This window comes from Arachis hypogaea, chromosome 12 (genome assembly GCF_003086295.3).
Source record: "Arachis hypogaea cultivar Tifrunner chromosome 12, arahy.Tifrunner.gnm2.J5K5, whole genome shotgun sequence".
NCBI classification, from domain to species: domain Eukaryota; kingdom Viridiplantae; phylum Streptophyta; class Magnoliopsida; order Fabales; family Fabaceae; genus Arachis; species Arachis hypogaea.
Window position 1 is genome coordinate 8785904 of NC_092047.1, and position 20269 is coordinate 8806172.

The window sequence follows — 20269 nt, forward strand, 5'->3', positions numbered from 1 at the left end:
TTGTTGATTTCTATCAATCTTGCTATTGGAGCAATGATCTGCTAAGGCTTGGCTGGCCATTGGCCATGTCTAGTGTTTTGGACCGAAGCTTTCTTTGAAAGCTTGGCTGGCTGTGAAGCCATGTCTAATTCCTGAACCGGAGTCTTAGACTAGCATTGCAATGATTCCTGGAATTCTAATTAAGAATTTTGATACCTTTATTTTTTTTCCACCTAATTTTCGAAAAATCCAAAAAAATTACAAAATCATAAAATCCAAAAATATTTCTTGTTTGAGTCTAGTGTTTCATTTTAAGTATGGTGTCAATTGCATGTTTCTGTTCTTCTTGCATTCATTCATGTGTCTTAAGTGATCTTCAAGTTGTTATTGATGATTTACTTGCTCTGATCTTTAAATTCTCTTGACTTGAGTGTTTTGTGTCTCTCATGTGCATTCTCATTTTGTTAGTAGTATACAAACTGCTAAGTTTGGTGTCTTGCATGCATTGTTATTTGATTTTAGTTGCATTTTGACTTTTCCTCATTATTAAAAATCCAAAAATATTTTTAACTTGTGTCTTTTCAAGTCAATAATACAGGGAATTGAAGATTCAGAACATACAGCAGAGGAATTATACAGAAAAAGCTGGGCGTTCAAAAACGCCCAGTGAAGAAGGCAGACTGGCGTTTAAACGCCAGCCAGGGTGCCTGGCTGGGCGTTTAACGCCCAAAAAGGTAGTAGTTTGGGCGTTAAACGCCAGAATGTGCACCATTCTGGGCGTTTAACGCCAGGATGGCACAAGAGGGAAGATTTTGTTTTCAAATCAAATTTTTTTCAAGTTTTCAAAGTTTTTCAAAATCAAATCTTTTTCAAATCATATCTTTTCAATCAAATGTTTTCAAAATCAATTTCTTTCCTTTTTCAAAGATACTTGCTAACAATTAATGATTTGATTGAACATTTCAAGTATGTTGCCTTTTCTGTTGAGAAAGGTTTAATGTTTGAATCATATCTTTTCTTGTTAGGCAAGTCATTAATTTTCAAAATCAAATCTTTTTAAAAATGTTTTCAAATCATATCTTCTCAATCATATCTTTTTAAAAACCAATCATATCTTCTTAACCACATCTTTTTCAAAAGAGTTTTTAATCACATCTTTTTAATTTCTTATTTCAAAATCTTTTTCAAAAATCACTTGATCTCTTTCCCACTCTTGGTTTTCGAAAATCAATTAGTGTTTTTCAAAATGTTTTTAAAATATTTCACTTAATTTTCGAAAATATCTTCCCCTCTTTTCACATCCTTCTATTTATGGACTAACACTATTCCTTAATGCACAATTCGAACTCCATCTTTCTTGATAAGTTCGAATTCTATACTTCTTCATTCTATTTTTCATTTCCTCTGACACCTCAAGGAATCTCTATACTGTGACATAGAGGATTCCATATTTTCTTGTTCTCTTCTCTTTCATATGAGCAGGAGCAAAGACAAAGGTATTCTTGTTGAGGCTGACCCTGAACCTGAAAGGACCTTGAAGCGAAAGCTAAGAGAAGCTAAGGCACAACTCTCTGTAGAGGACCTAACAGAAATCTTCAAAGAAGAAGAACCCATGGCAGCTGAAAACAACAACAATGCCAACAATGCAAGGAAGGTGCTGGGTGACTTTACTGCACCTACTCCCGACTTTTATGGGAGAAGCATCTCTATCCCTGCCATTGGAGCAAACAACTTTGAGCTTAAGCCTCAATTAGTTTCTCTAATGCAACAGAATTGCAAGTTCCATGGACTTCCATTGGAAGATCCTCATCAGTTCTTAGCTGAGTTCTTGCAAATATGTGACACTGTCAAGACTAATGGGGTTGACCCCGAGGTCTACAGACTTATGCTATTCCCTTTTGCTGTAAGAGACAGAGCTAGGACATGGTTGGACTCACAACCTAAAGAAAGCCTGAACTCTTGGGAAAAGCTAGTCAATGCCTTCTTGGCAAAGTTCTTTCCACCTCAAAAATTGAGTAAGCTTAGAGTGGAAGTCCAAACCTTCAGACAGAAGGAAGGAGAATCCCTCTATGAAGCTTGGGAAAGATACAAACAATTAATCAGAAAGTGTCCCTCTGATATGCTTTCTGAATGGAGCATCATAGGTATTTTCTATGATGGTCTGTCTGAACTGTCCAAGATGTCTTTGGATAGCTCTGCTGAAGGATCTCTTCATCTGAAGAAGACGCCTACAGAAGCTCAAGAACTAATTGAAATGGTTGCAAATAACCAATTCATGTACACTTCTGAAAGGAATCCTGTGAACAATGGGACTAATCAGAAGAAAGGAGTTCTTGAGATTGATACTCTGAATGCCATTCTGGCTCAGAACAAGATATTGACTCAACAAGTCAATATGATTTCTCAAAGTCTATCTGGAATGCAAAATGCACAAGGCAGTACTAAGGAAGCTTCATCTGAGGAAGAAGCTTATGATCCTGAGAACCCTTTAATGGAAGAGGTGAATTACATGGGAGAACCCTATGGAAACACCTATAATCCTTCATGGAGAAATCATCCAAATCTCTCATGGAAGGATCAACAGAGACCTCAACAAGGTTTTAACAACAATAATGGTGGAAGAAACAGGTTTAGCAATGGCAAGCCTTTTCCATCATCTTCTCAGCAACAGACAGAGAATCCTAAACAGAACAACTCTGACTTAGCTACCATGGTCTCTGATCTAATCAAAACCACTCAAAGTTTCATGACGGAAACAAGGTCCTCCATTAGAAATTTGGAGGCACAAGTGGGTCAGCTGAGCAAGAAAATTACTGAACTCCCTCCTAGTACTCTTCCAAGCAATACAGAAGAAAATCCAAAAGGAGAGTGCAAGGCCATCAACATGGCCGAATTTGGAGAGGAGAAAGAGGCAGTGAACGCCACTGAGGAAGACCTCAATGGACGTCCACTAGCCTCCAATGAGTTCCCTAATGAGGAACCATGGAAATCTGAGGCTCACACTGAGACCATAGAGATCCCATTGGATTTACTTCTGCCATTCATGAGCTCTGATGAGTATTCTTCCTCTGAAGAGGATGAATATGTCACTGAAGAGCAAGTTGCTAAATACCTTGGAGCAATCATGAAGCTAAATGACAAGTTATTTGGCAATGAGACTTGGGAGAACAAACCTCCTTTGCTCACCAAAGAACTGGATGACTTGTCTAGGCAGAGATTACCTCAAAAGAGACAAGATCCTGGGAAGTTTTCAATACCTTGTGCCATAGGCACCATGACCTTCAAGAAGGCCTTGTGTGACCTAGGGTCAAGTGTAAACCTCATGCCTCTCTCTGTAATGGAGAAGCTAGGGATCTTTGAGGTACAAGCTGCAAAAATCTCACTAGAGATGGCAGACAATTCAAGAAAACAAGCTTATGGACTTGTAGAGGATGTTCTGGTAAAGATTGAAGACCATTACATCCCTGCTGATTTCATAGTCCTAGAGACTGGGAAGTGCATGGATGAATCCATCATCCTTGGCAGACCCTTCCTAGCCACAGCAAAGGCTGTGATTGATGTTAATAGAGGAGAATTGATCATTCAAGTGAATGAAGAATCCTTGGTGTTTAAGGCTCAAGGATATCCCTCTGTCACCATGGAGAGGAAGCATGAAGAGCTCCTCTCAAAACAGAGCCAAACAGAGCCCCCACAGTCAAACTCTAAGTTTGGTGTTGGGAGGCCACAACCAACTTCTAAGTTTGGTGTTGAACCCCCACACTCAAACTCTAAGTTTGGTGTTGGGAGGTTCCAACATTGCTCTGAGCATCTGTGAGGCTCCATGAGAGCCCTCTGTCAAGCTACTGACATTAAAGAAGCGCTTGTTGGGAGGCAACCCAATGTTATATTTTATATATTTTCCTTTGTTATTTTATTTTATTTTGTAGGTTGATGATCATGAGAAGTCACAAAATCAATTGAAAAAGCAAAAACAGAATGAAAAGCAGAAAGAAAAACAGCACACCCTGGAGGAGAGCGTGCTGGCGTTTAAACGCCAGTAAGGCTAGCTGTTGGGCGTTTAACACCAGAAAGGGGCACCAGACTGGCGTTAAACGCCAGAAAAGGGCAAGAACCTGGCATTAAACGCCAGAAATGGGCACCAGCCCGGCGTTTAACGCCAGAATTGGCTAAAAACGCAATTTTGCATGCCATTTGGTGCAGGGATGACTTTTCCTTGACACCTTAGGATCTGTGGACCCCACAGGATCCCCACCAACCCCACCACTCTCTCTCTTCTTCACCCATTCACCAATCACCTCAACACCTCTTCCCCAAAAACCCTTCACCTATCAAATCCCATCTTTCTCTTCACCACTCACATCCATCCTTCATAAAACCCCACCTACCTCACCCTTCAAATTCAAACCACTTCCCCTCCCAAACTCACCCTCCCATAGCCGAACCATAACCCTTCCCCCACTCCTATATATACCCATCTTCACTCCTTCATTTTCCCACAACCTAAACACCACTTCTTCCCCTTTTTGGCCGAACACTAAGCCATTCCCTTCTTTCTCATTTCTTCTTCTTCTACTCTCTTCTTTCTTCTTTTGCTCGAGGACGAGCAAACCTTTTAAGTTTGGTGTGGTAAAAGCAGTGCTTTTTGTTTTTCCATAACCATTTATGGCATCCAAGGCCGGAGAAACCTCTAGAAAGAGGAAAGGGAAGGCAAAAGCTTCCACCTCCGAGTCATGGGAGATGGAGAGATTCATCTCAAGGGTGCATCAAGACCACTTCTATGAAGTTGTGACCTTGAAGAAGGTGATCCCCGAGGTCCCTTTTTCACTCAAAAAGAGTGAATATCCGGAAAATGTAAGGTTGGCATTCAACTTGCCTATGATGCAAGGAGATGAACATCCTTACACTAGAAGGGTCAACTTTGATCAAAGGTTGGACCAAGTCCTCACTGACATTTGTGAAGAGGGCGCCCAATGGAAGAGAGATTCAAGAGGGAAGCCGGTTCAATTGAGAAGGCATGACCTCAAACCCGTGGCTAGAGGATGGTTGGAGTTTATCCAACGCTCAATCATTTCCACTAGCAACCGGTCTGAAGTTACTCTAGACCGGGCCATCATGATTCATAGCATTATGATTGGAGAAGAAGTGGAAGTTCATGAGGTTATAGCCCAAGAACTCTATAAGGTGGCGGACAAGTCCTCCACCTTGGCAAGGTTAGCCTTTCCTCATCTCATTTGTCACCTCTGTTATTCAGTTGGAGTTGACATAGAGGGAGACATCCCCATTGATGAGGACAAGCCCATCACTAAGAAGAGGATGGAGCAAACAAGAGACCCCTCTCATCATCAAATCCCTGAGATGCCTCAAGGGATGCACTATCCTCCACACAACTATTGGGAGCAACTGAACACCTCCCTAGGAGAACTGAGTTCCAACATGGGACAACTAAGGGTGGAGCACCAAGAACATTCCATCCTCCTCCATGAAATTAGAGAAGATCAAAGAATCATGAGAGAGGAGTAACAAAGACAAGGAAGAGACATTGAGGAGCTCAAGCACTCCATAGGATCTTCAAGAGGAAGAACAAGCCGCCATCACTGAGGTGGACCCGTTCTTTAATCTCCTTGTTCTTTATTTTTCTATTTTTTTCGAAAATTTATGCTTTATGTTTATCTATGTTTGTGTCTTGTGATCATTAGTGTCTTAGTGTCTATGCCTTAAAGTTATGAATGTCCTATGAATCCATCACCTTTCTTGAATGAAAAATGTTCTTAATTGAAAAAAGAGAAGAATTGCATGAATTTTGAATTTTATAACAGTTTAACTATCTTGATGTGGTGGCAATACTTTTGTCTCTGAATGTATGCTTAAACAGTGCATATGTCTTTTGAATTTGTGGTTCATGAATGTTGGCTCTTGAAAGAATGATGAAAAAGGAGACATGTTACTGAGGATCTGAAAAATCATAAAAATGATTCTTGAAGCAAGAAAAAGCAGTGTATTTAAAAAAAAAATTCGAAAAAAAAGGAAAGAAAAAAAGAGAGAAAGAAAAAAAAAAGAAAAAGAAAGAAAAAGAAAGAAATAAAGTTGTGATCCAAGGCAAAAAGAGTGTGCTTAAGAACCCTGGACACCTCTAATTGGGGACTCTAGCAAAGCTAAGTCACAATCTGAAAAGGTTCACCCAATTATGTGTCTGTGGCATGTATGTATCCGGTGGTAATACTGGAAGACAGAGTGCTTTGGACCACAGCCAAGACTCAATAAGTAGCTGTGTTCAAGAATCATTATACTTAGCTAGGAGAATCAATAACACTATCTGGATTCTGAGTTCCTAAAGAAGCCAATCATTCTGAGTTTCAAAGGATAGAGTGAGATGCCAAAACTGTTCAGAGGCAAAAAGCTAAAAGCCCCGCTCATCTAATTAATACTGATCTTCATAGATGTTTTTTGGAATTCATTGCATATTCTCTTCTTTTTATCTTATTTGATTTTCAGTTGCTTGAGGACAAGCAACAATTTAAGTTTGGTATTGTGATGAGCGGATAATTTATACGCTTTTTGGCATTGTTTTTAGTATGTTTTTAGTATATTTGGTTTAGTTTTTAGTATATTTTTATTAGTTTTTAGTTAAAATTCACTTTTCTGGACTTTACTATGAGTTTGTGTGTTTTTCTGTGATTTCAGGTATTTTCTGGCTGAAATTGAGGGACCTGAGCAAAAATCTGATTCAGAGACTGAAAAGGACTGCAGATGCTGTTGGATTCTGACCTCCCTGCACTCGAAGTGGATTTTCTGGAGCTACAGAAGCCCAATTGGCGCGCTCTCAACGGCGTTGGAAAGTAGACATCCTGGGCTTTCCAGCAATATATGATAGTCCATACTTTGCCCAAGATTTGATGGTCCAAACCGGCGTTCAAAGTCACCTTCAGATTTTCCAGCGTTAAACGCCGGAACTGGCACCAAAATGGGAGTTAAACGCCCAAACTGGCACAAAAGCTGGTGTTTAACTCCAAGAAGAGTCTCTACACGAAAATGCTTCATTGCTCAGCCCAAGCACACACCAAGTGGGCCCGGAAGTGAATTTTTATGTCATTTACTCATCTCTGTAAACCTTAGGCTACTAGTTCTCTATAAGTAGGACCTTTTACTATTGTATTGGGGGATCTTGGTAGCTACTCTTGTTCTTATGCTATCTTAGATCATTGGGAGGCTGGCCATTCGGCCATGCCTAGATCTTGTTCTTATGTATTTTCAACGGTGGAGTTTCTACACACCATAGATTAAGGTGTGGAGCTCTGCTGTACCTCGAGTATTAATGCAATTACTATTGTTCTTCTATTCAATTCCGCTTGTTCTTGTTCTAAGATATCACTTGTTCTTCAACTTGATGAATGTGATGATCCGTGACACTCATCATCATTCTCACCTATGAACGTGTGCCTGACAACCACCTCCGTTCTACCTTAGATTGGGTGGATATCTCTTGGATTCTTTAACCGGAATCTTCGTGGTATAAGCTAGAACTGATGGTGGCATTCAAGAGAATCCGGAAGGTCTAAACCTTGTCTGTGGTATTCTGAGTAGGATTCAATGATTGAATGACTATGACGAGCTTCAAACTCCTGAGGGCGGGGCGTTAGTGACAGACGCAAAAGAATCACTGGATTCTATTCCGGCCTGATCGAGAACCGACGGATGGATAGCCGTGCCGTGACAGGGTGCGTTGAACATTTCCACTGAGAGGATGGGAGGTAGCCACTGACAACGGTGAAACCCTTGCATAAGCTTGCCATGGAAAGGAGTAAGAAGGATTGGATGAAGATAGTAGGAAAGCAGAGAGACGGAAGGGAAAAGCATCTTCATACGCTTATCTGAAATTCCCACCAATGAATTGCATAAGTATCTCTATCTTTATCTTTTAGGTTTTATTCATCATCTATACCCATTTGAGTCTGCCTGACTAAGATTTACAAGGTGACCATAGCTTGCTTCATACCAACAATCTCCGTGGGATCGACCCTTACTCGCGTAAGGTTTATTACTTGGACGACCCAGTGCACTTGCTGGTTAGTTGTGCGAATTTGTGTTTATGCCATGGTATTGAGCACCAAGTTTTTGGACTCATTACCGGGGATTAATTGAGTTGTGAAAAGAAGTGATCACAATTTCGCATACCAATAGTCTCAAAGATGCTCTCTACACTGCTGATGACTTGCTGGACCGTGTCTTCATCAAAGCTCAAATTCGCAACAAGGTACGCACTCGGCTTCCTCAGTTCCTTGATCTGTCTGGTAGGAAGATGGTGACTAAGATAGAAGAGGTGGTTGAAAGAATAGAAGATCTTGAGAAACGCAAAGATACCCTTGGTCTCAAAGAGATTCAAACAGGAAGCTCTTCATGGAGACCTCCATCCACTTCTCTTGTGAAGGGGAATGTGTTCAGCAGGGATGGTGACCAACAGGCACTAATCAAGATGCTCAATGACAACAATCATCATAACTTGTCTGTCATCTCTATTGTTGGTATGGACGGTGTTGGTAAAACTACTTTAGCACAATGGCTCTACAACAACAAGGATTTGATGGACGGGGTTGATTTGAAAGCATGGATTTGTGTTTCTGAAAACTATGATGTTGTTGAGACTACAAAGAATGTTATAAAGGGGATCTCTTTAGGTATTTGTAGTCTTGATAGCTTTGATTTACTTCAACAAGATTTGAAGAAAAAACTGTCAGAAAAGAAGTTCTTCATTGTTTTGGATGATGTTTGGAATGAAGATGTTGACAAGTGGAATAGTTTTATCACCCCTTTTCAACATGGGAGAAAGGGAATCACTATTCTTCTAACAACCCGTAAGGTAAATGTTGGTCGAATAGTCCAACACTGTAACTCTTACGCTCTCAAGGGACTGTCAGATGATCATTGTTGGTCTATTTTTGCGGACAATGCATCCTTTCCTGAATCAAATGGGAGCTCAGAACTGGAAGGAATAGGTAGAAAGATTGTTGAGAGGTGTGATGGCTTGCCATTAGCTGCAGAAACACTTGGACGCTTGTTGCGCTCAGAGCATCGTGCTGAAGAATGGAATAAAATACTAAGGAGTGACATTTGGGAATTTCGTCTGGCAAATTGTAAGATTCTTCCTGCATTGTTATTAAGTTACCATCATCTGCCTACTCATTTGAAACGATGCTTTGTTTATTGTTCATTGTATCCCAAAGATTATAAACTTGATAAAGATGAATTAATATTGCTGTGGATGGCTGAAAACCTTTTACAACCACCAAGGAGGGGACAGACTTTAGAAGAAGTTGGTTGCGAGTGTTTTGATGACTTGGTTTCAAGACTATTCTTCAAGCTGGTCGAGAATGATGAGAAGTATTTTGTGATGCACGATCTCATGCATGACTTGGCAATTTTTCTTGCTGGAAAATTTTATTGTAGGTCATTTGAAGAACTTGGTGAAAAGGAAGAGATGAGTATTCTAACTCGTCATTTATTATACGACCGTTCAATCTCCAAGAAAACATTCTCCTCTCGTGAAATAGAATCTTTGAGGACATCATTGTATATCAACCCTGGATCTTATTTCCATAAAGCACACGCAACATTACCATTTGACATATTGTCAAAGAATAAATACTTGAGAGTTTTGTCCGTTCATACACTCAATATATTTCCTGATTCAATAGCTAAAAAATTGATCCAATTGCGCTATTTGGATCTCTCTCGGAGTGATGTTAAGATATTGCCCGAGTCATTATGCAACTTGTGCAATCTACAAACTTTAAAGTTAGAAGGCTGTTCAAATCTGACTTTGCTACCTAATGGCATGTATAAGCTTGTGAATTTGCGGCATCTTAATATAAGAGATACTCCTCTGAAAGAAATGCCAAAAGGAATGAGCAAATTAAAACAGTTGCACATTTTAAGTAAGTTTGTGGTGGGAAAGCAAGAAGACAATGGAATGGAAGAGTTAGGAGGGCTTTTAAATCTTCATGGATCACTTGAGATTCAGAAATTGGAGAATGTGATTGATGCCAATGAGGCAAGGAGTGCAAGGATAATAGATAAGAAGCACATCGACGAGTTATTGTTGGAATGGTCTGTATTTGGTGATATGGTTTCAAACACACATACTGATGAACAAGATATACTTGGGGGCTTGCAACCACACACTGGCTTGAAAAAGTTGACTGTTAATAGATACAAAGGTAAAATATTTTCAGACTGGATCGGGCATTCTTCCTACAACAATATCACAAATGTATCTCTGTATTCTTGCAAGAATTGCTGCATGCTGCCTTCACTTGGACAGCTGCCATCTTTGAAGTCCCTGAGCATCAAAGGTTTTTATCAACTGAAGAGCATTGGCAAGGAGTTTTACAAGAATGAAGGCCATCAACATTCTAAGCCTATTGCACCGTTTCCCTCACTGGAGAGTTTGCAGTTTGATAACATGCCATGTTGGGAGGAGTGGCACTTACCTGACTCAGAAGCCTTTCTTCAGCTTAAGAGCCTTCAAATAAGAGATTGTCGAATGTTAAAGGGAGATATGGTTAATCAGGTATTAATGAGAATCGTTTCTTCCTCATCGGATGTTTCCAAAGTGCGCCAACTGAAAATACAAGATGGTCATCAGGGATGGGATAAAGAGATGAGACTATATGGGAATAGTTTATCAATTAGTGGATTTGAATATGTGGTGGAGTATGCATTTAAGGCAAGGATCATTCACCATCTAACTTCCCTCCAAGAAATAGAAATCTCATGGTGTTCATCTGTTGTATCCTTGGGGGGCAATTGTTTACCCAAATCTTTGCAAAAGCTCCAAATCTCTAATTGCCGCCAAATTGAATTACTCCAGCAACAACACAAGTATGATTTGGTAGATCTACAAATATATCAAAGTTGTGATTCACTGACCTCATTGTCGTTGGATGCCTTTCCCAATCTCAAGAATCTGGAGATAAAAGAGTGTTCAAATCTGGAATCAGTTTCAATGTCACAGCCACCACACGCTGCTCTTCAACGTCTCACCATCAGTCAATGCTCCAAATTTGTGTCATTGCCATCTGACATGAATAGTCTTCTTCCAAATTTACACACTCTGGCCATACGAGGTTGCCCAAACATTTGTAGGTGGCCAGAGGGTGGTTTGCCGGCTAACCTGAAAGAGCTTATTGCAGGAGAATGCGAGGAACACGTAAGGGGTGTATCATGGTTGGGCAACTTGGACAACCTCACTCATCTCACCATTTCTGGTCTTTGGTGTGAGAGCATAAAGTTATACCCAGAGGTGGGTTCGATGCCTCGCCTTCCCTCCCTCACCACTCTACATATCCATGACTTTTATGATCTGGAGACATTGGAGTGCAACCAGCTTCTCCGCCTCACCTCCCTCCAACAACTACACATTTCATACTGTCCAAAGCTGAAGAATATGGAAGGAGAAAAGCTGCCTCCCTCTCTCTTACTACTTCAAATTGACTACTGTGATTTGCTGGGCGAACACTGCAAGAACAAGCATCAACAAATTTGGTCCAAAATTTCCCACATCCCCACCATTAAACTCAATCGCAGACATATTTTCTGAGTAGAGATTTCTGAGCAGGTAATTCTCTATCCTTCATGTTTGTCATGCTACCACAATTAAATTCACACATGCAAAAATTTCCTTTTCCTTCAAGTCAATTTTTTTTCTCTTTCTTTAAACAACATTAACCACTTGAACTCATATGCCAACTGCAAAATTTGCATTCTTTTCTTTCAATTATCGGGAAAGCTCTCATTTTGCAGTTTTAGTTAAAGAAATATCCTTTATTACTCTCAGATACAGTCTTTGCTATATGTAATACTTGCTAACTCATGTTTAAAAAGAAAATCACATTTAAAGACGATGATAACAATTACCATGAAACAAAAATTGAAACACAGGGAATATCCTTTTTCCATGTATCCAACATTTGAGATTTGTTTTTAGATGTATTAAACAAATGAATGAATTAAATTTACTTTTTTAATGTTTTTACTATCTTCTGCAGGTGGCTTGTGTAAATATCAAGATGTAATCCTCTACATTATTGGCTATATATCTTCATTTAATTCTAAGATCATTTGAGGTGATAATTAAGCTGGATTAAGGTGTTGCGAACCAGATACTATGTTTTCTGATTTTGGCTTAATCTTATTAAAAAGCAAGGACATGATGGAGAAAGTTAGAGTAGTGGTACTTATGATTGAAAAGCTTTTGTTGTTGTAGGTATATTTTTCTATTCCTTGCTATAATTTTATTTTTGCTATTTTCCACAAGAAAAACTAAATGATAGCTTAATTTGTGGAAAGAATTCGCAGAGTTGTTGTGTTGCAAGATTCTAATAGGAATCAGCATGCACGAGGTGTATAAGCTTTCAAAATAGAAGGATCAAGTTATTGCTGTGTAATCATTTTTAGCCATAGATTGAATCATTGGATAAAGTTAATATTATTAGATGCCTATAATAAGCTATTCTAATACCAAGAGTAAATGTTCTGTACATATATTAAGCTGAGGTGGAATTCAAATTATTCAAGAAGTATTGTGATAGAATATTTGATCTTTTGGACTTAATTAAAGAGGTTATTGCCATGTTAAGTGAGTGTATTATGTATATTTAAATCTTTTTGAGTTCCTCTTCTTTCGAGAACTCAACCTTCACCCAACCATCTGATGATTCCTCAGAAGATTGAACCTCCTCAGGCTCCAATTGATTGTCTTTCGCAGCAACACTACATTGCTTTTCTACAGCAGGTGGAACTGTTTCAGGCTCCTCACGCATCACAAGTTCGGACTATTGTTTCTTCTTAATCAAGAAACACCAAAGGAACAGTTTAGCTAACTGAATTTGCATGTGTCTGTTATCATTACAAAGACACGCTGGAGTTGTCAAATTTTAACCCTTCAAATTGGCCACTAGAGTTAGCTAATATACTAGTATCATGAAATCGAAGGTTCGAATTGCGTTTTAGGATTTTATGAAAAATAGTACACTTTTTTAAGCATCTTCCATTTGCTTTTATTTGTTTTCAAACTTGTCAAAAACAGATTCCTTGATGTGCAAGCAACTATATGAAGGTTCCAGACACCAAGGACATGCCCCTTGAAGTCATCACCAAATTCTTTGCTGTTGGTGCAAGAGTAAGACAATCTGCTTCTGCCTAATATTGATCTCATTCTTATGAGTTTAGCGTGTATACATGCATGTCATATTAAACTACTCTTCCACCTTAACCCATGAATTTAATATGATAAAACCATGAAAAAATGAGATAAGAAAAGATGAAGAATATTGTATTTTTTTTTTAAGAAAAAATTCACCTGAAATAGAATGGTATAAACATAGAAGTGGAACTAATTGTTCCATTATGTACAATTGCAATTACAGTAGCATAAAAATTTAACTATCAGTTATCAACACAGATCCGAACACATCACAACACTTAAACATTATACGAATTTGGAACTCAAGACATGGAAAAAGCGAACCCCAAAGCCACTATCGGCGTTGACTTCCACCACTCCCTGTTGTTCTTGTATTCTGTTGGGCTGCATTTGTGGGCCGACACATTTTTATTATTGTCATGGACTAAGGTGAAAGAATAGTTTAATATGTCAGTTAGTTTGTTAGTTAGTTAGAAGAAAGATATCTTGCTTGTAGTTCAATTTTGAACATGTTTATTGTACCATCATTCTTAAGGTGGAATGCAAGATTATGATTACCTTGATTTATATGCACTTCATCACAAAACAATGTCTGTCTTTTCTGCATGCAGCATTGACTAGTATACGCTTGAAATTAAACCATTTTTTTTTTTAATAAAAAAAGTGCTCTCATTTTTATTCTAATATATTTTTTTTGTGCATCACGCACACTTAAATATAGTATATTATAAATTAAAGCAAAGTGGCGGCAGCACATAAAACATAACTCAGAGGATCTTCCAGGCTACCAGAAACTGAAAAAGAAGAAGTAATTAATGGAAACCATGGTGTGCCTTTGGCCACTTAATACCATTTTTCCAACTTTCAATATCCTTAGCAAAATCTGGTATTCATGTATGTTGTCTCCTTTTTCATATCAACAGCAAGAAACATTCAAACGCTATCTATGCCTCATCATCAAATATTTTCCCAGAAGTTGCTAAGCTATTATATGATACTTAAATAAATGAATACATGTTTTGGTTCTAAAAAATGCACTTAATTTTGTATTCCAAATGCGCACTGTTTAACTCATACTCAACCAATTTAGTTGCTCAAAATACACATGATTAGGAGGTATGATATTGTGTGATACAATATTATTTTTCCTATATCAAATGCCTTAGAGAAGCTTTTGTGTTGGAAGATTCATGTAGGATCGTAAAAGGAACCAGCATGAATTGTGTAAGCTTTCAAAATAAAAGGATCAAGTTATATTGTTGTGTAATCTTTTTTACCATAAATTGAACCATTGGATAAAAATAATAGTATTTGATGCCTATAGTAAGCTATTCTAATACCAAGAGAAAAGGTTCTGTAATAATAACAATTTCTTTGTTTCTGGATTTGGAAACGTTATCAAACAGATTCCCAAGGTGATGAAGGAATGTGGCTAATCCGGTCAACATTCAAAGAATATGCTTTCCACATTTGAAACATGAAATAGTCATTGGAAGGAGAAGTTGCAGTGATGCCATCAGCAACAATTTCATTCCTATCAACTTTTTGGTTTTTCCAATTTTTGTGATGACAGACACTTTATGTCTTGAAATGTTTATTTTTTTGGTGTAGAGTTTTCACGTTAAAATTTTGGTGTCTTGTCTCTATTTTTATTTTTTTGGTTTCTGTTATTCAATTACTGTCACCGTTTTATGTATTGTTATGGCAATTATTTTCTCAAGCAACTATTCATATTGACAAGGTATTTGCCAATTTAGGTCTATAACTAATTATTTAGTGTTTGTTTGGGCGCCATTATTTTGATAAAAAAAATATATTTTTTTATTTTTTTTACGTATTTGGAAAATTTCTAGTAGTAAAAGTAAAAGCACTAGAAAAATAAAAAGAAAGATCTTTTTTCAGAAGCTGTAATTTACATTTTTTTTAAAAGATTTTTTTCCTTTAAAAAAGATGTTTTTCATGTAATAAATAAACAAAAAAGTACTTTTATATTGTTATACCCAAATATAATTGATAGATAAAAAGATCTTTTTACATGAGATATCCAAACATAAAATTACTTTTACTTTTTCATAAGATCATTTAAAAAAATATAACTAAAAAAAATATCTTTTCTTAGAAGCTCACCCAAACAAGCCTAACTCATGACTTGAAAATGATATGCAAAGTACTTCTCTTCCAAAACAGAAGAAAGAAAATACTTACACAATTTTATGTGAGATACTATCTATGCATTCATAAGATTTCATGAGTAAATATAATAATTATTGCCTCAGAGGATTCCTGTTTTCTAAGAAGGTGTTTCTTAGGAAGTATCTTGTACAAAAGATTAATCCTGAGGCTAGGAACAAACACATGGAACTAAACTTGAAAAGAAATTCTAAAAAGAATTAGAGAGAACAAGGAATTTCTGAAGTAAAAATGAAATGAATTCAAGCTCTCTGTAGTAGTGCATTGGTACCATTATGCTAAGAATGAAAATCCATAATAGCACTGATTCACAGGAAGATAATGGTTCCGAGCTCAGCGGGCTTTCACATGAGTTATAATGTCTGTGTATATAATTCTAGTTCTATAACTTCAATGAATTTTGAGGTTATTATTTGCTTCATAACTAAAATTACTACAAAGTTTCACACATGCACAAATGCAGCACATTTGATATGAGACTGCAAATGCAATTTTGTGCACTCTTTATTTTAGCATAATAAATTGAACAATTGCCAAAACTACAATATATAAAGTTTACAGCATAATAAATTGAACAACAAAGACAATAATAACCATCAAGCATTTTCCCACTAAGTGGGATGCAAAACAAATGGGAAATTAAAGGAAGATTCCATTTTCCATAAATATATTTTTTTATACTTTTCTATATATTATACCTTCTTGTTATAATAGCAAATAATACTAATATGTTAAATACATTTATTTATAAGTTATTTTACATAATATTTTGTATATTTTTTATTTTTTAGAAAAATCTCACTTTTTAATTTTTAAGAGGTTATTTGAAAATAATATAAATATATTTATCCATAACATAGCATCTATTGATTTTTAGAACAAAAAACGATAAAATAATTCAATGCTGATCTCGAGAACCATTGTTGTTAGTGGTTGTAGGATCAAGGACTTGCAACGGTTGTCGGATCGTCTTCTTGGAGTGGCCGGGGTGGTGAAATCTGAAAAGATACTCCGCAGTCTGAAAGGTATAAAGTATGAAGAATGAGTTTGTACCTAAGGGACTCTGGCTCTCCTTTGTATAGCTTATGATAGTTATCTTATCTTATCTGGCTTATCCGGCTTTGATAAGTGAAGTATTTGATAAGATGAGATAAGATAACTATCATAACTATCTTATATATATTTTGAATATTAAAAATATCATTTATAAAAGATAGAAAATTTTTCAAAAATAAAATAAAAAAATAATTAGTTATCTATACCTAATTTTTAAACTTTAATTTCTTAAATACGATTTTTTTTTTTTGTATTTTAGACAAGTTCGCCACATCCATTAGCAAATTCTATAATTTATATAGATTTCGCCTAACCTCTTCAAAATGCTTTTTCAAAAATATCATATTGGATAAAGAAAAAAAAAGTTGAAAGGTTAAGAATGACAAATATTATCATTGTCTCCAAAATATATAGGAGTATACACGAAAAAATTGGACGGAGTTCACTGGACTTAAGCGAACTCACTCTTAAAAAAAATGACATTTCTGAAACTAAATTTAGAATAATAATTTTTTTATTTTATTTAAAAAAAATCCTAAAAATAAACTTTATTTTAATACATATGAATATACTTTTCTTACTAAAAAACGTTTTTCAAAAGTGTTTCCTATGCTTAGTATACGCTTAATAAAAATTTTTCAAGTTACTGAACTTACCCGCCATTCGAATTCACAGAGGTTTTCTTCTTCACCTTCCTTCGTCTCTCGCCGTCGCCGCCACTCACCATCTCCGTCTCGTGAGCTCACCGTCGCAGCTCACAATCGTCGTCTCGCGCGCTCACCGTCGCTGCTCCCAATCGTCGCAAGCCTCCTTGGCTCATCATCGTAGCTCACATCGTCGCCTCGTCGCTCACCATCGTGCACTCACTAGATAATCATTCTCTGATTCACTCTCTATCTTCTCTTTCTTGCTCATTACCTCACTTCTTCTCTCGTTTCAGTGTCGAAGAAGGTGCGTGTGGCTATGATGATGAACAACAATGGCCAAACGAGACAGAGATGGTATGTTTCGTTTTTCCTAAATTTGGTTCTGTGAATTGGGGAGGTTCTGAGATTATAGGGTTTTTAAGTTTGGGGGTTTAGCTTCTGATTGTTAGAGAAGGTATGTTTCTGATTGTTATGGTTCTAGGTTCTGATTGTTAGAGAAGGTATATTTAACTGCATTTTATATATAATTAAGTGCTGGATTTGAGATTTTTGTGGTATAAATAACTGAATGCCCTGGTTTAGATGGTCAAACTCGTAAGGAATTGTATATTTCAGTGGAGGTGGAATAATTGAGGAAAAACATATATATATAATGAGAATATATAATGAAAAGTGAAAAGTGCCTTTTTGATTAAACATCCAGTCCGATTCAATACTCTTTCAAATGTCGTGATTCATTCTTGTGCAACCTGCAGGTAGCTGAAGTGAGACAGAGAGTTTCTAACATGGCAGGGGTTACGAAAGAGGAAGTTCGAATTGTGGCATCTTCCTATCGAATTTGTCCTTTAGGGGCTCATATTGATCACCAGGTACTTAAGTATATGTCTTTCTATTATGACAGTACAATTTTAACTCAATGATTGATCTTGAACACAAGTTTTATCAGAGACGTGATTAAGCAATGCATACCAGAGCTGTTTACTTATTCAATTTCCTGGCAGCTTTCTCATGTAATTTCCCCTGAAATTCGAATGTGTTCTATTCCACTGTTTGATAAATGGTCCTTGGGATTTTATCTTGTATGTGCTACTTGTTCAGGAGATTTTGAAGAGCAAGTTCGGTTCAGGTTTATCAGTGATCATAAAGTCTTGTTGTTTTCTCCTAAGTATTTTGTTGAATTTTTCACCCCATCACTTGTAAAATTATCCTGTCAGCTGCATTCACTCGGATGTGTGCCACTTCTGTGGAAACAATTAGTCTTACAACTTGGGCCTAGTGTCAATTGTGATACTAACTAGCTCGTTGGCATTTCAACTGTCAGTTATGATCTTGTGTTATTCTCATTTTCATTGTTGTATCTTTTCTTACCTTCACTTTATATTAAAAACCTTGTTTGGCTAGGGATTTCTATGTATATCCTTGCTGCCTACTCCAATTATGCATTTTTTTATTAATAATATGCCGAGTTACTTATCCAAAAGTGGGGAAAAAATAATTTTCTGCAGACTGAACTGAAGCAACGAGGCTTGGTATCAATGGACCTTGGATCACCAAATCATATCTTGAAATGATCCTTCATAAAAAAAAAGGTTGGATTTGGATGCACTTTGACTTTTTTTTTTTTTTGGCACTCTATGACTTCTCAATTAATTGAGTTATTTTTTATTGTTTGATATTATTTCTTGTTATATATGCTGATGAGTGATGACTGCTTCAATAGGTTAATTGTTTTGAGGATGATGAGCCAATTGGCTAAGCATAACTTAACAAAAGCAGATTATATTAATTATCAAGATAAGAAGAAGCTCAATTTCCTTGATGATCTGACTCATGCTAAACCTGATATGGTTTTCTTTTTACCACTTACAGGTGTTTCTCATCATAAGAAGGCGCGTGGTTGTTTTTGATAAATTCCTACAAAACATGTGCATGCTTACACAAGGGTTAACAGCTTCAATTTTTCAAAAAACAAAAATTACTAATATAAGATTATCTGCTTGCTTCAGAATTGTCTGAATTGGTTAGATGTGAAACTCTATCTCATGTATCAATGTAATATAAACATTGTTAATTGTTAAGTTTTGTTATCTTTTTCTTGCATGAGTGATTATTATTTTTCTTCTTTAGTCATAAACTTTGATATTTGAACTTTTATGAACTTGTTATGTATTATTTTTTCAGAAATGCCTTCCTCGATGCTGACTGGTCACTGGTTGAGAATACTGAAGACTAGAAGAAATACATTTGTGCCTGGAAGTCAAGGCACTGCAATCATTGCACCAAAACCAATTCGCGCGACTCCTGACCTTGTTACCGGATTGGAGGATTTGTCTCAGCCATGAACTCAGTCCCTCAACTGATCAAATGGATATTTGCTCGCAAAACCTCTGTTAAATTATCTTTGTAAAGCTCTAGTCCAAACACAGTAGGAAGGAGGGAGGGGGGAGAAGAGTTAGCCAGAAGAGCTTGTTTGTAACCCGCCTTTTGTATTATACATTTATTTTTATTATATAATATTTGATTAATTTAATTAAAAATACCGAATTATATATATGAATTTAAGAAGCGTAGCCTCTGAGAATTGGCAATGTCTGAGTAGGCATTTTTCACTAAAGCGTCTCCAAAACGAAAAAACGTAGCCTTTGACAAAGGCATTTTTTTTTTCAGTTTTAGCTATACTTTTCAAGAGTTACTGAATGAGTGATTTTTTTTAGTAACAAATCCTAATTGAATATAAAAACATGTGCATAAAAATTAAATTATTTTAAGATTTATTTATTTTCTCACTTTCTTTACTTATTTAAACTTAACAAAATTAGTTAATAATGTGATTTTTTTAATAAAATCTTGACTTTAAATTTTCGTTTTACATTAAAAAATATATCTTTTACAAAACAATTTTTAATCAAATTTTGATTAGAAGGTAGGCAGTTGCATAAGAGCTTGTTTCATAATCAGATCAAGAACTGAAAAATAACTACCAAAGACAACAAATCCCACATTATCATCATTCTTTAAATTCTTAGCTCAAGAATGGAACGCTTCATCAAGCCATTTATGGCCTCAACCTAAGTCCCTGCCTCTGCCTGTAAGCCTTCTTTGCTTTCAACTCATACGCTTCTTCATTGGCTTTCATCTCTTTCGGGTTCGAAGAGTTGCTGCTATTAACTTCACTTCATCAAGCCAGGAAAGAAGCTCC

General features: G+C 36.6%; 1 protein-coding gene, 1 long non-coding RNA gene and 1 other non-coding gene across 4 annotated transcripts; 2 read left to right on the forward strand and 1 right to left on the reverse strand.

Moving 5' to 3' along the window:
- Nucleotides 1-1996: 1996 nt before the first annotated feature.
- LOC112731495 (small nucleolar RNA R71) lies at nucleotides 1997-2104 on the reverse strand. Its single transcript, XR_003167269.1, has one exon. It is a non-coding gene; the product is annotated as a small nucleolar RNA R71 (small nucleolar RNA).
- A 6171-nt stretch (nucleotides 2105-8275) lies between these two features.
- LOC112729624 (putative disease resistance RPP13-like protein 1) lies at nucleotides 8276-12234 on the forward strand. Its single transcript, XM_025779793.2, has 2 exons — nucleotides 8276-11590; nucleotides 12021-12234. Exon 1 carries the CDS (start codon nucleotides 8276-8278, stop codon nucleotides 11570-11572), a length of 3297 nt encoding a protein of 1098 aa, XP_025635578.1. The 3' UTR covers nucleotides 11573-11590; nucleotides 12021-12234.
- A 4772-nt stretch (nucleotides 12235-17006) lies between these two features.
- LOC112726701 (uncharacterized) lies at nucleotides 17007-19607 on the forward strand. 2 transcript variants are annotated; one of them, XR_003165372.2, is made up of 5 exons: nucleotides 17007-17424; nucleotides 17826-17939; nucleotides 18576-18659; nucleotides 18940-19090; nucleotides 19252-19607. It is a non-coding gene; the product is annotated as an uncharacterized lncRNA (long non-coding RNA). The 2 variants fall into 2 exon arrangements; XR_003165373.2 differs by lacking the exon at nucleotides 18940-19090 and having other exon boundaries at nucleotides 17013-17424.
- The last annotated feature ends 662 nt before the right edge of the window (nucleotides 19608-20269 follow it).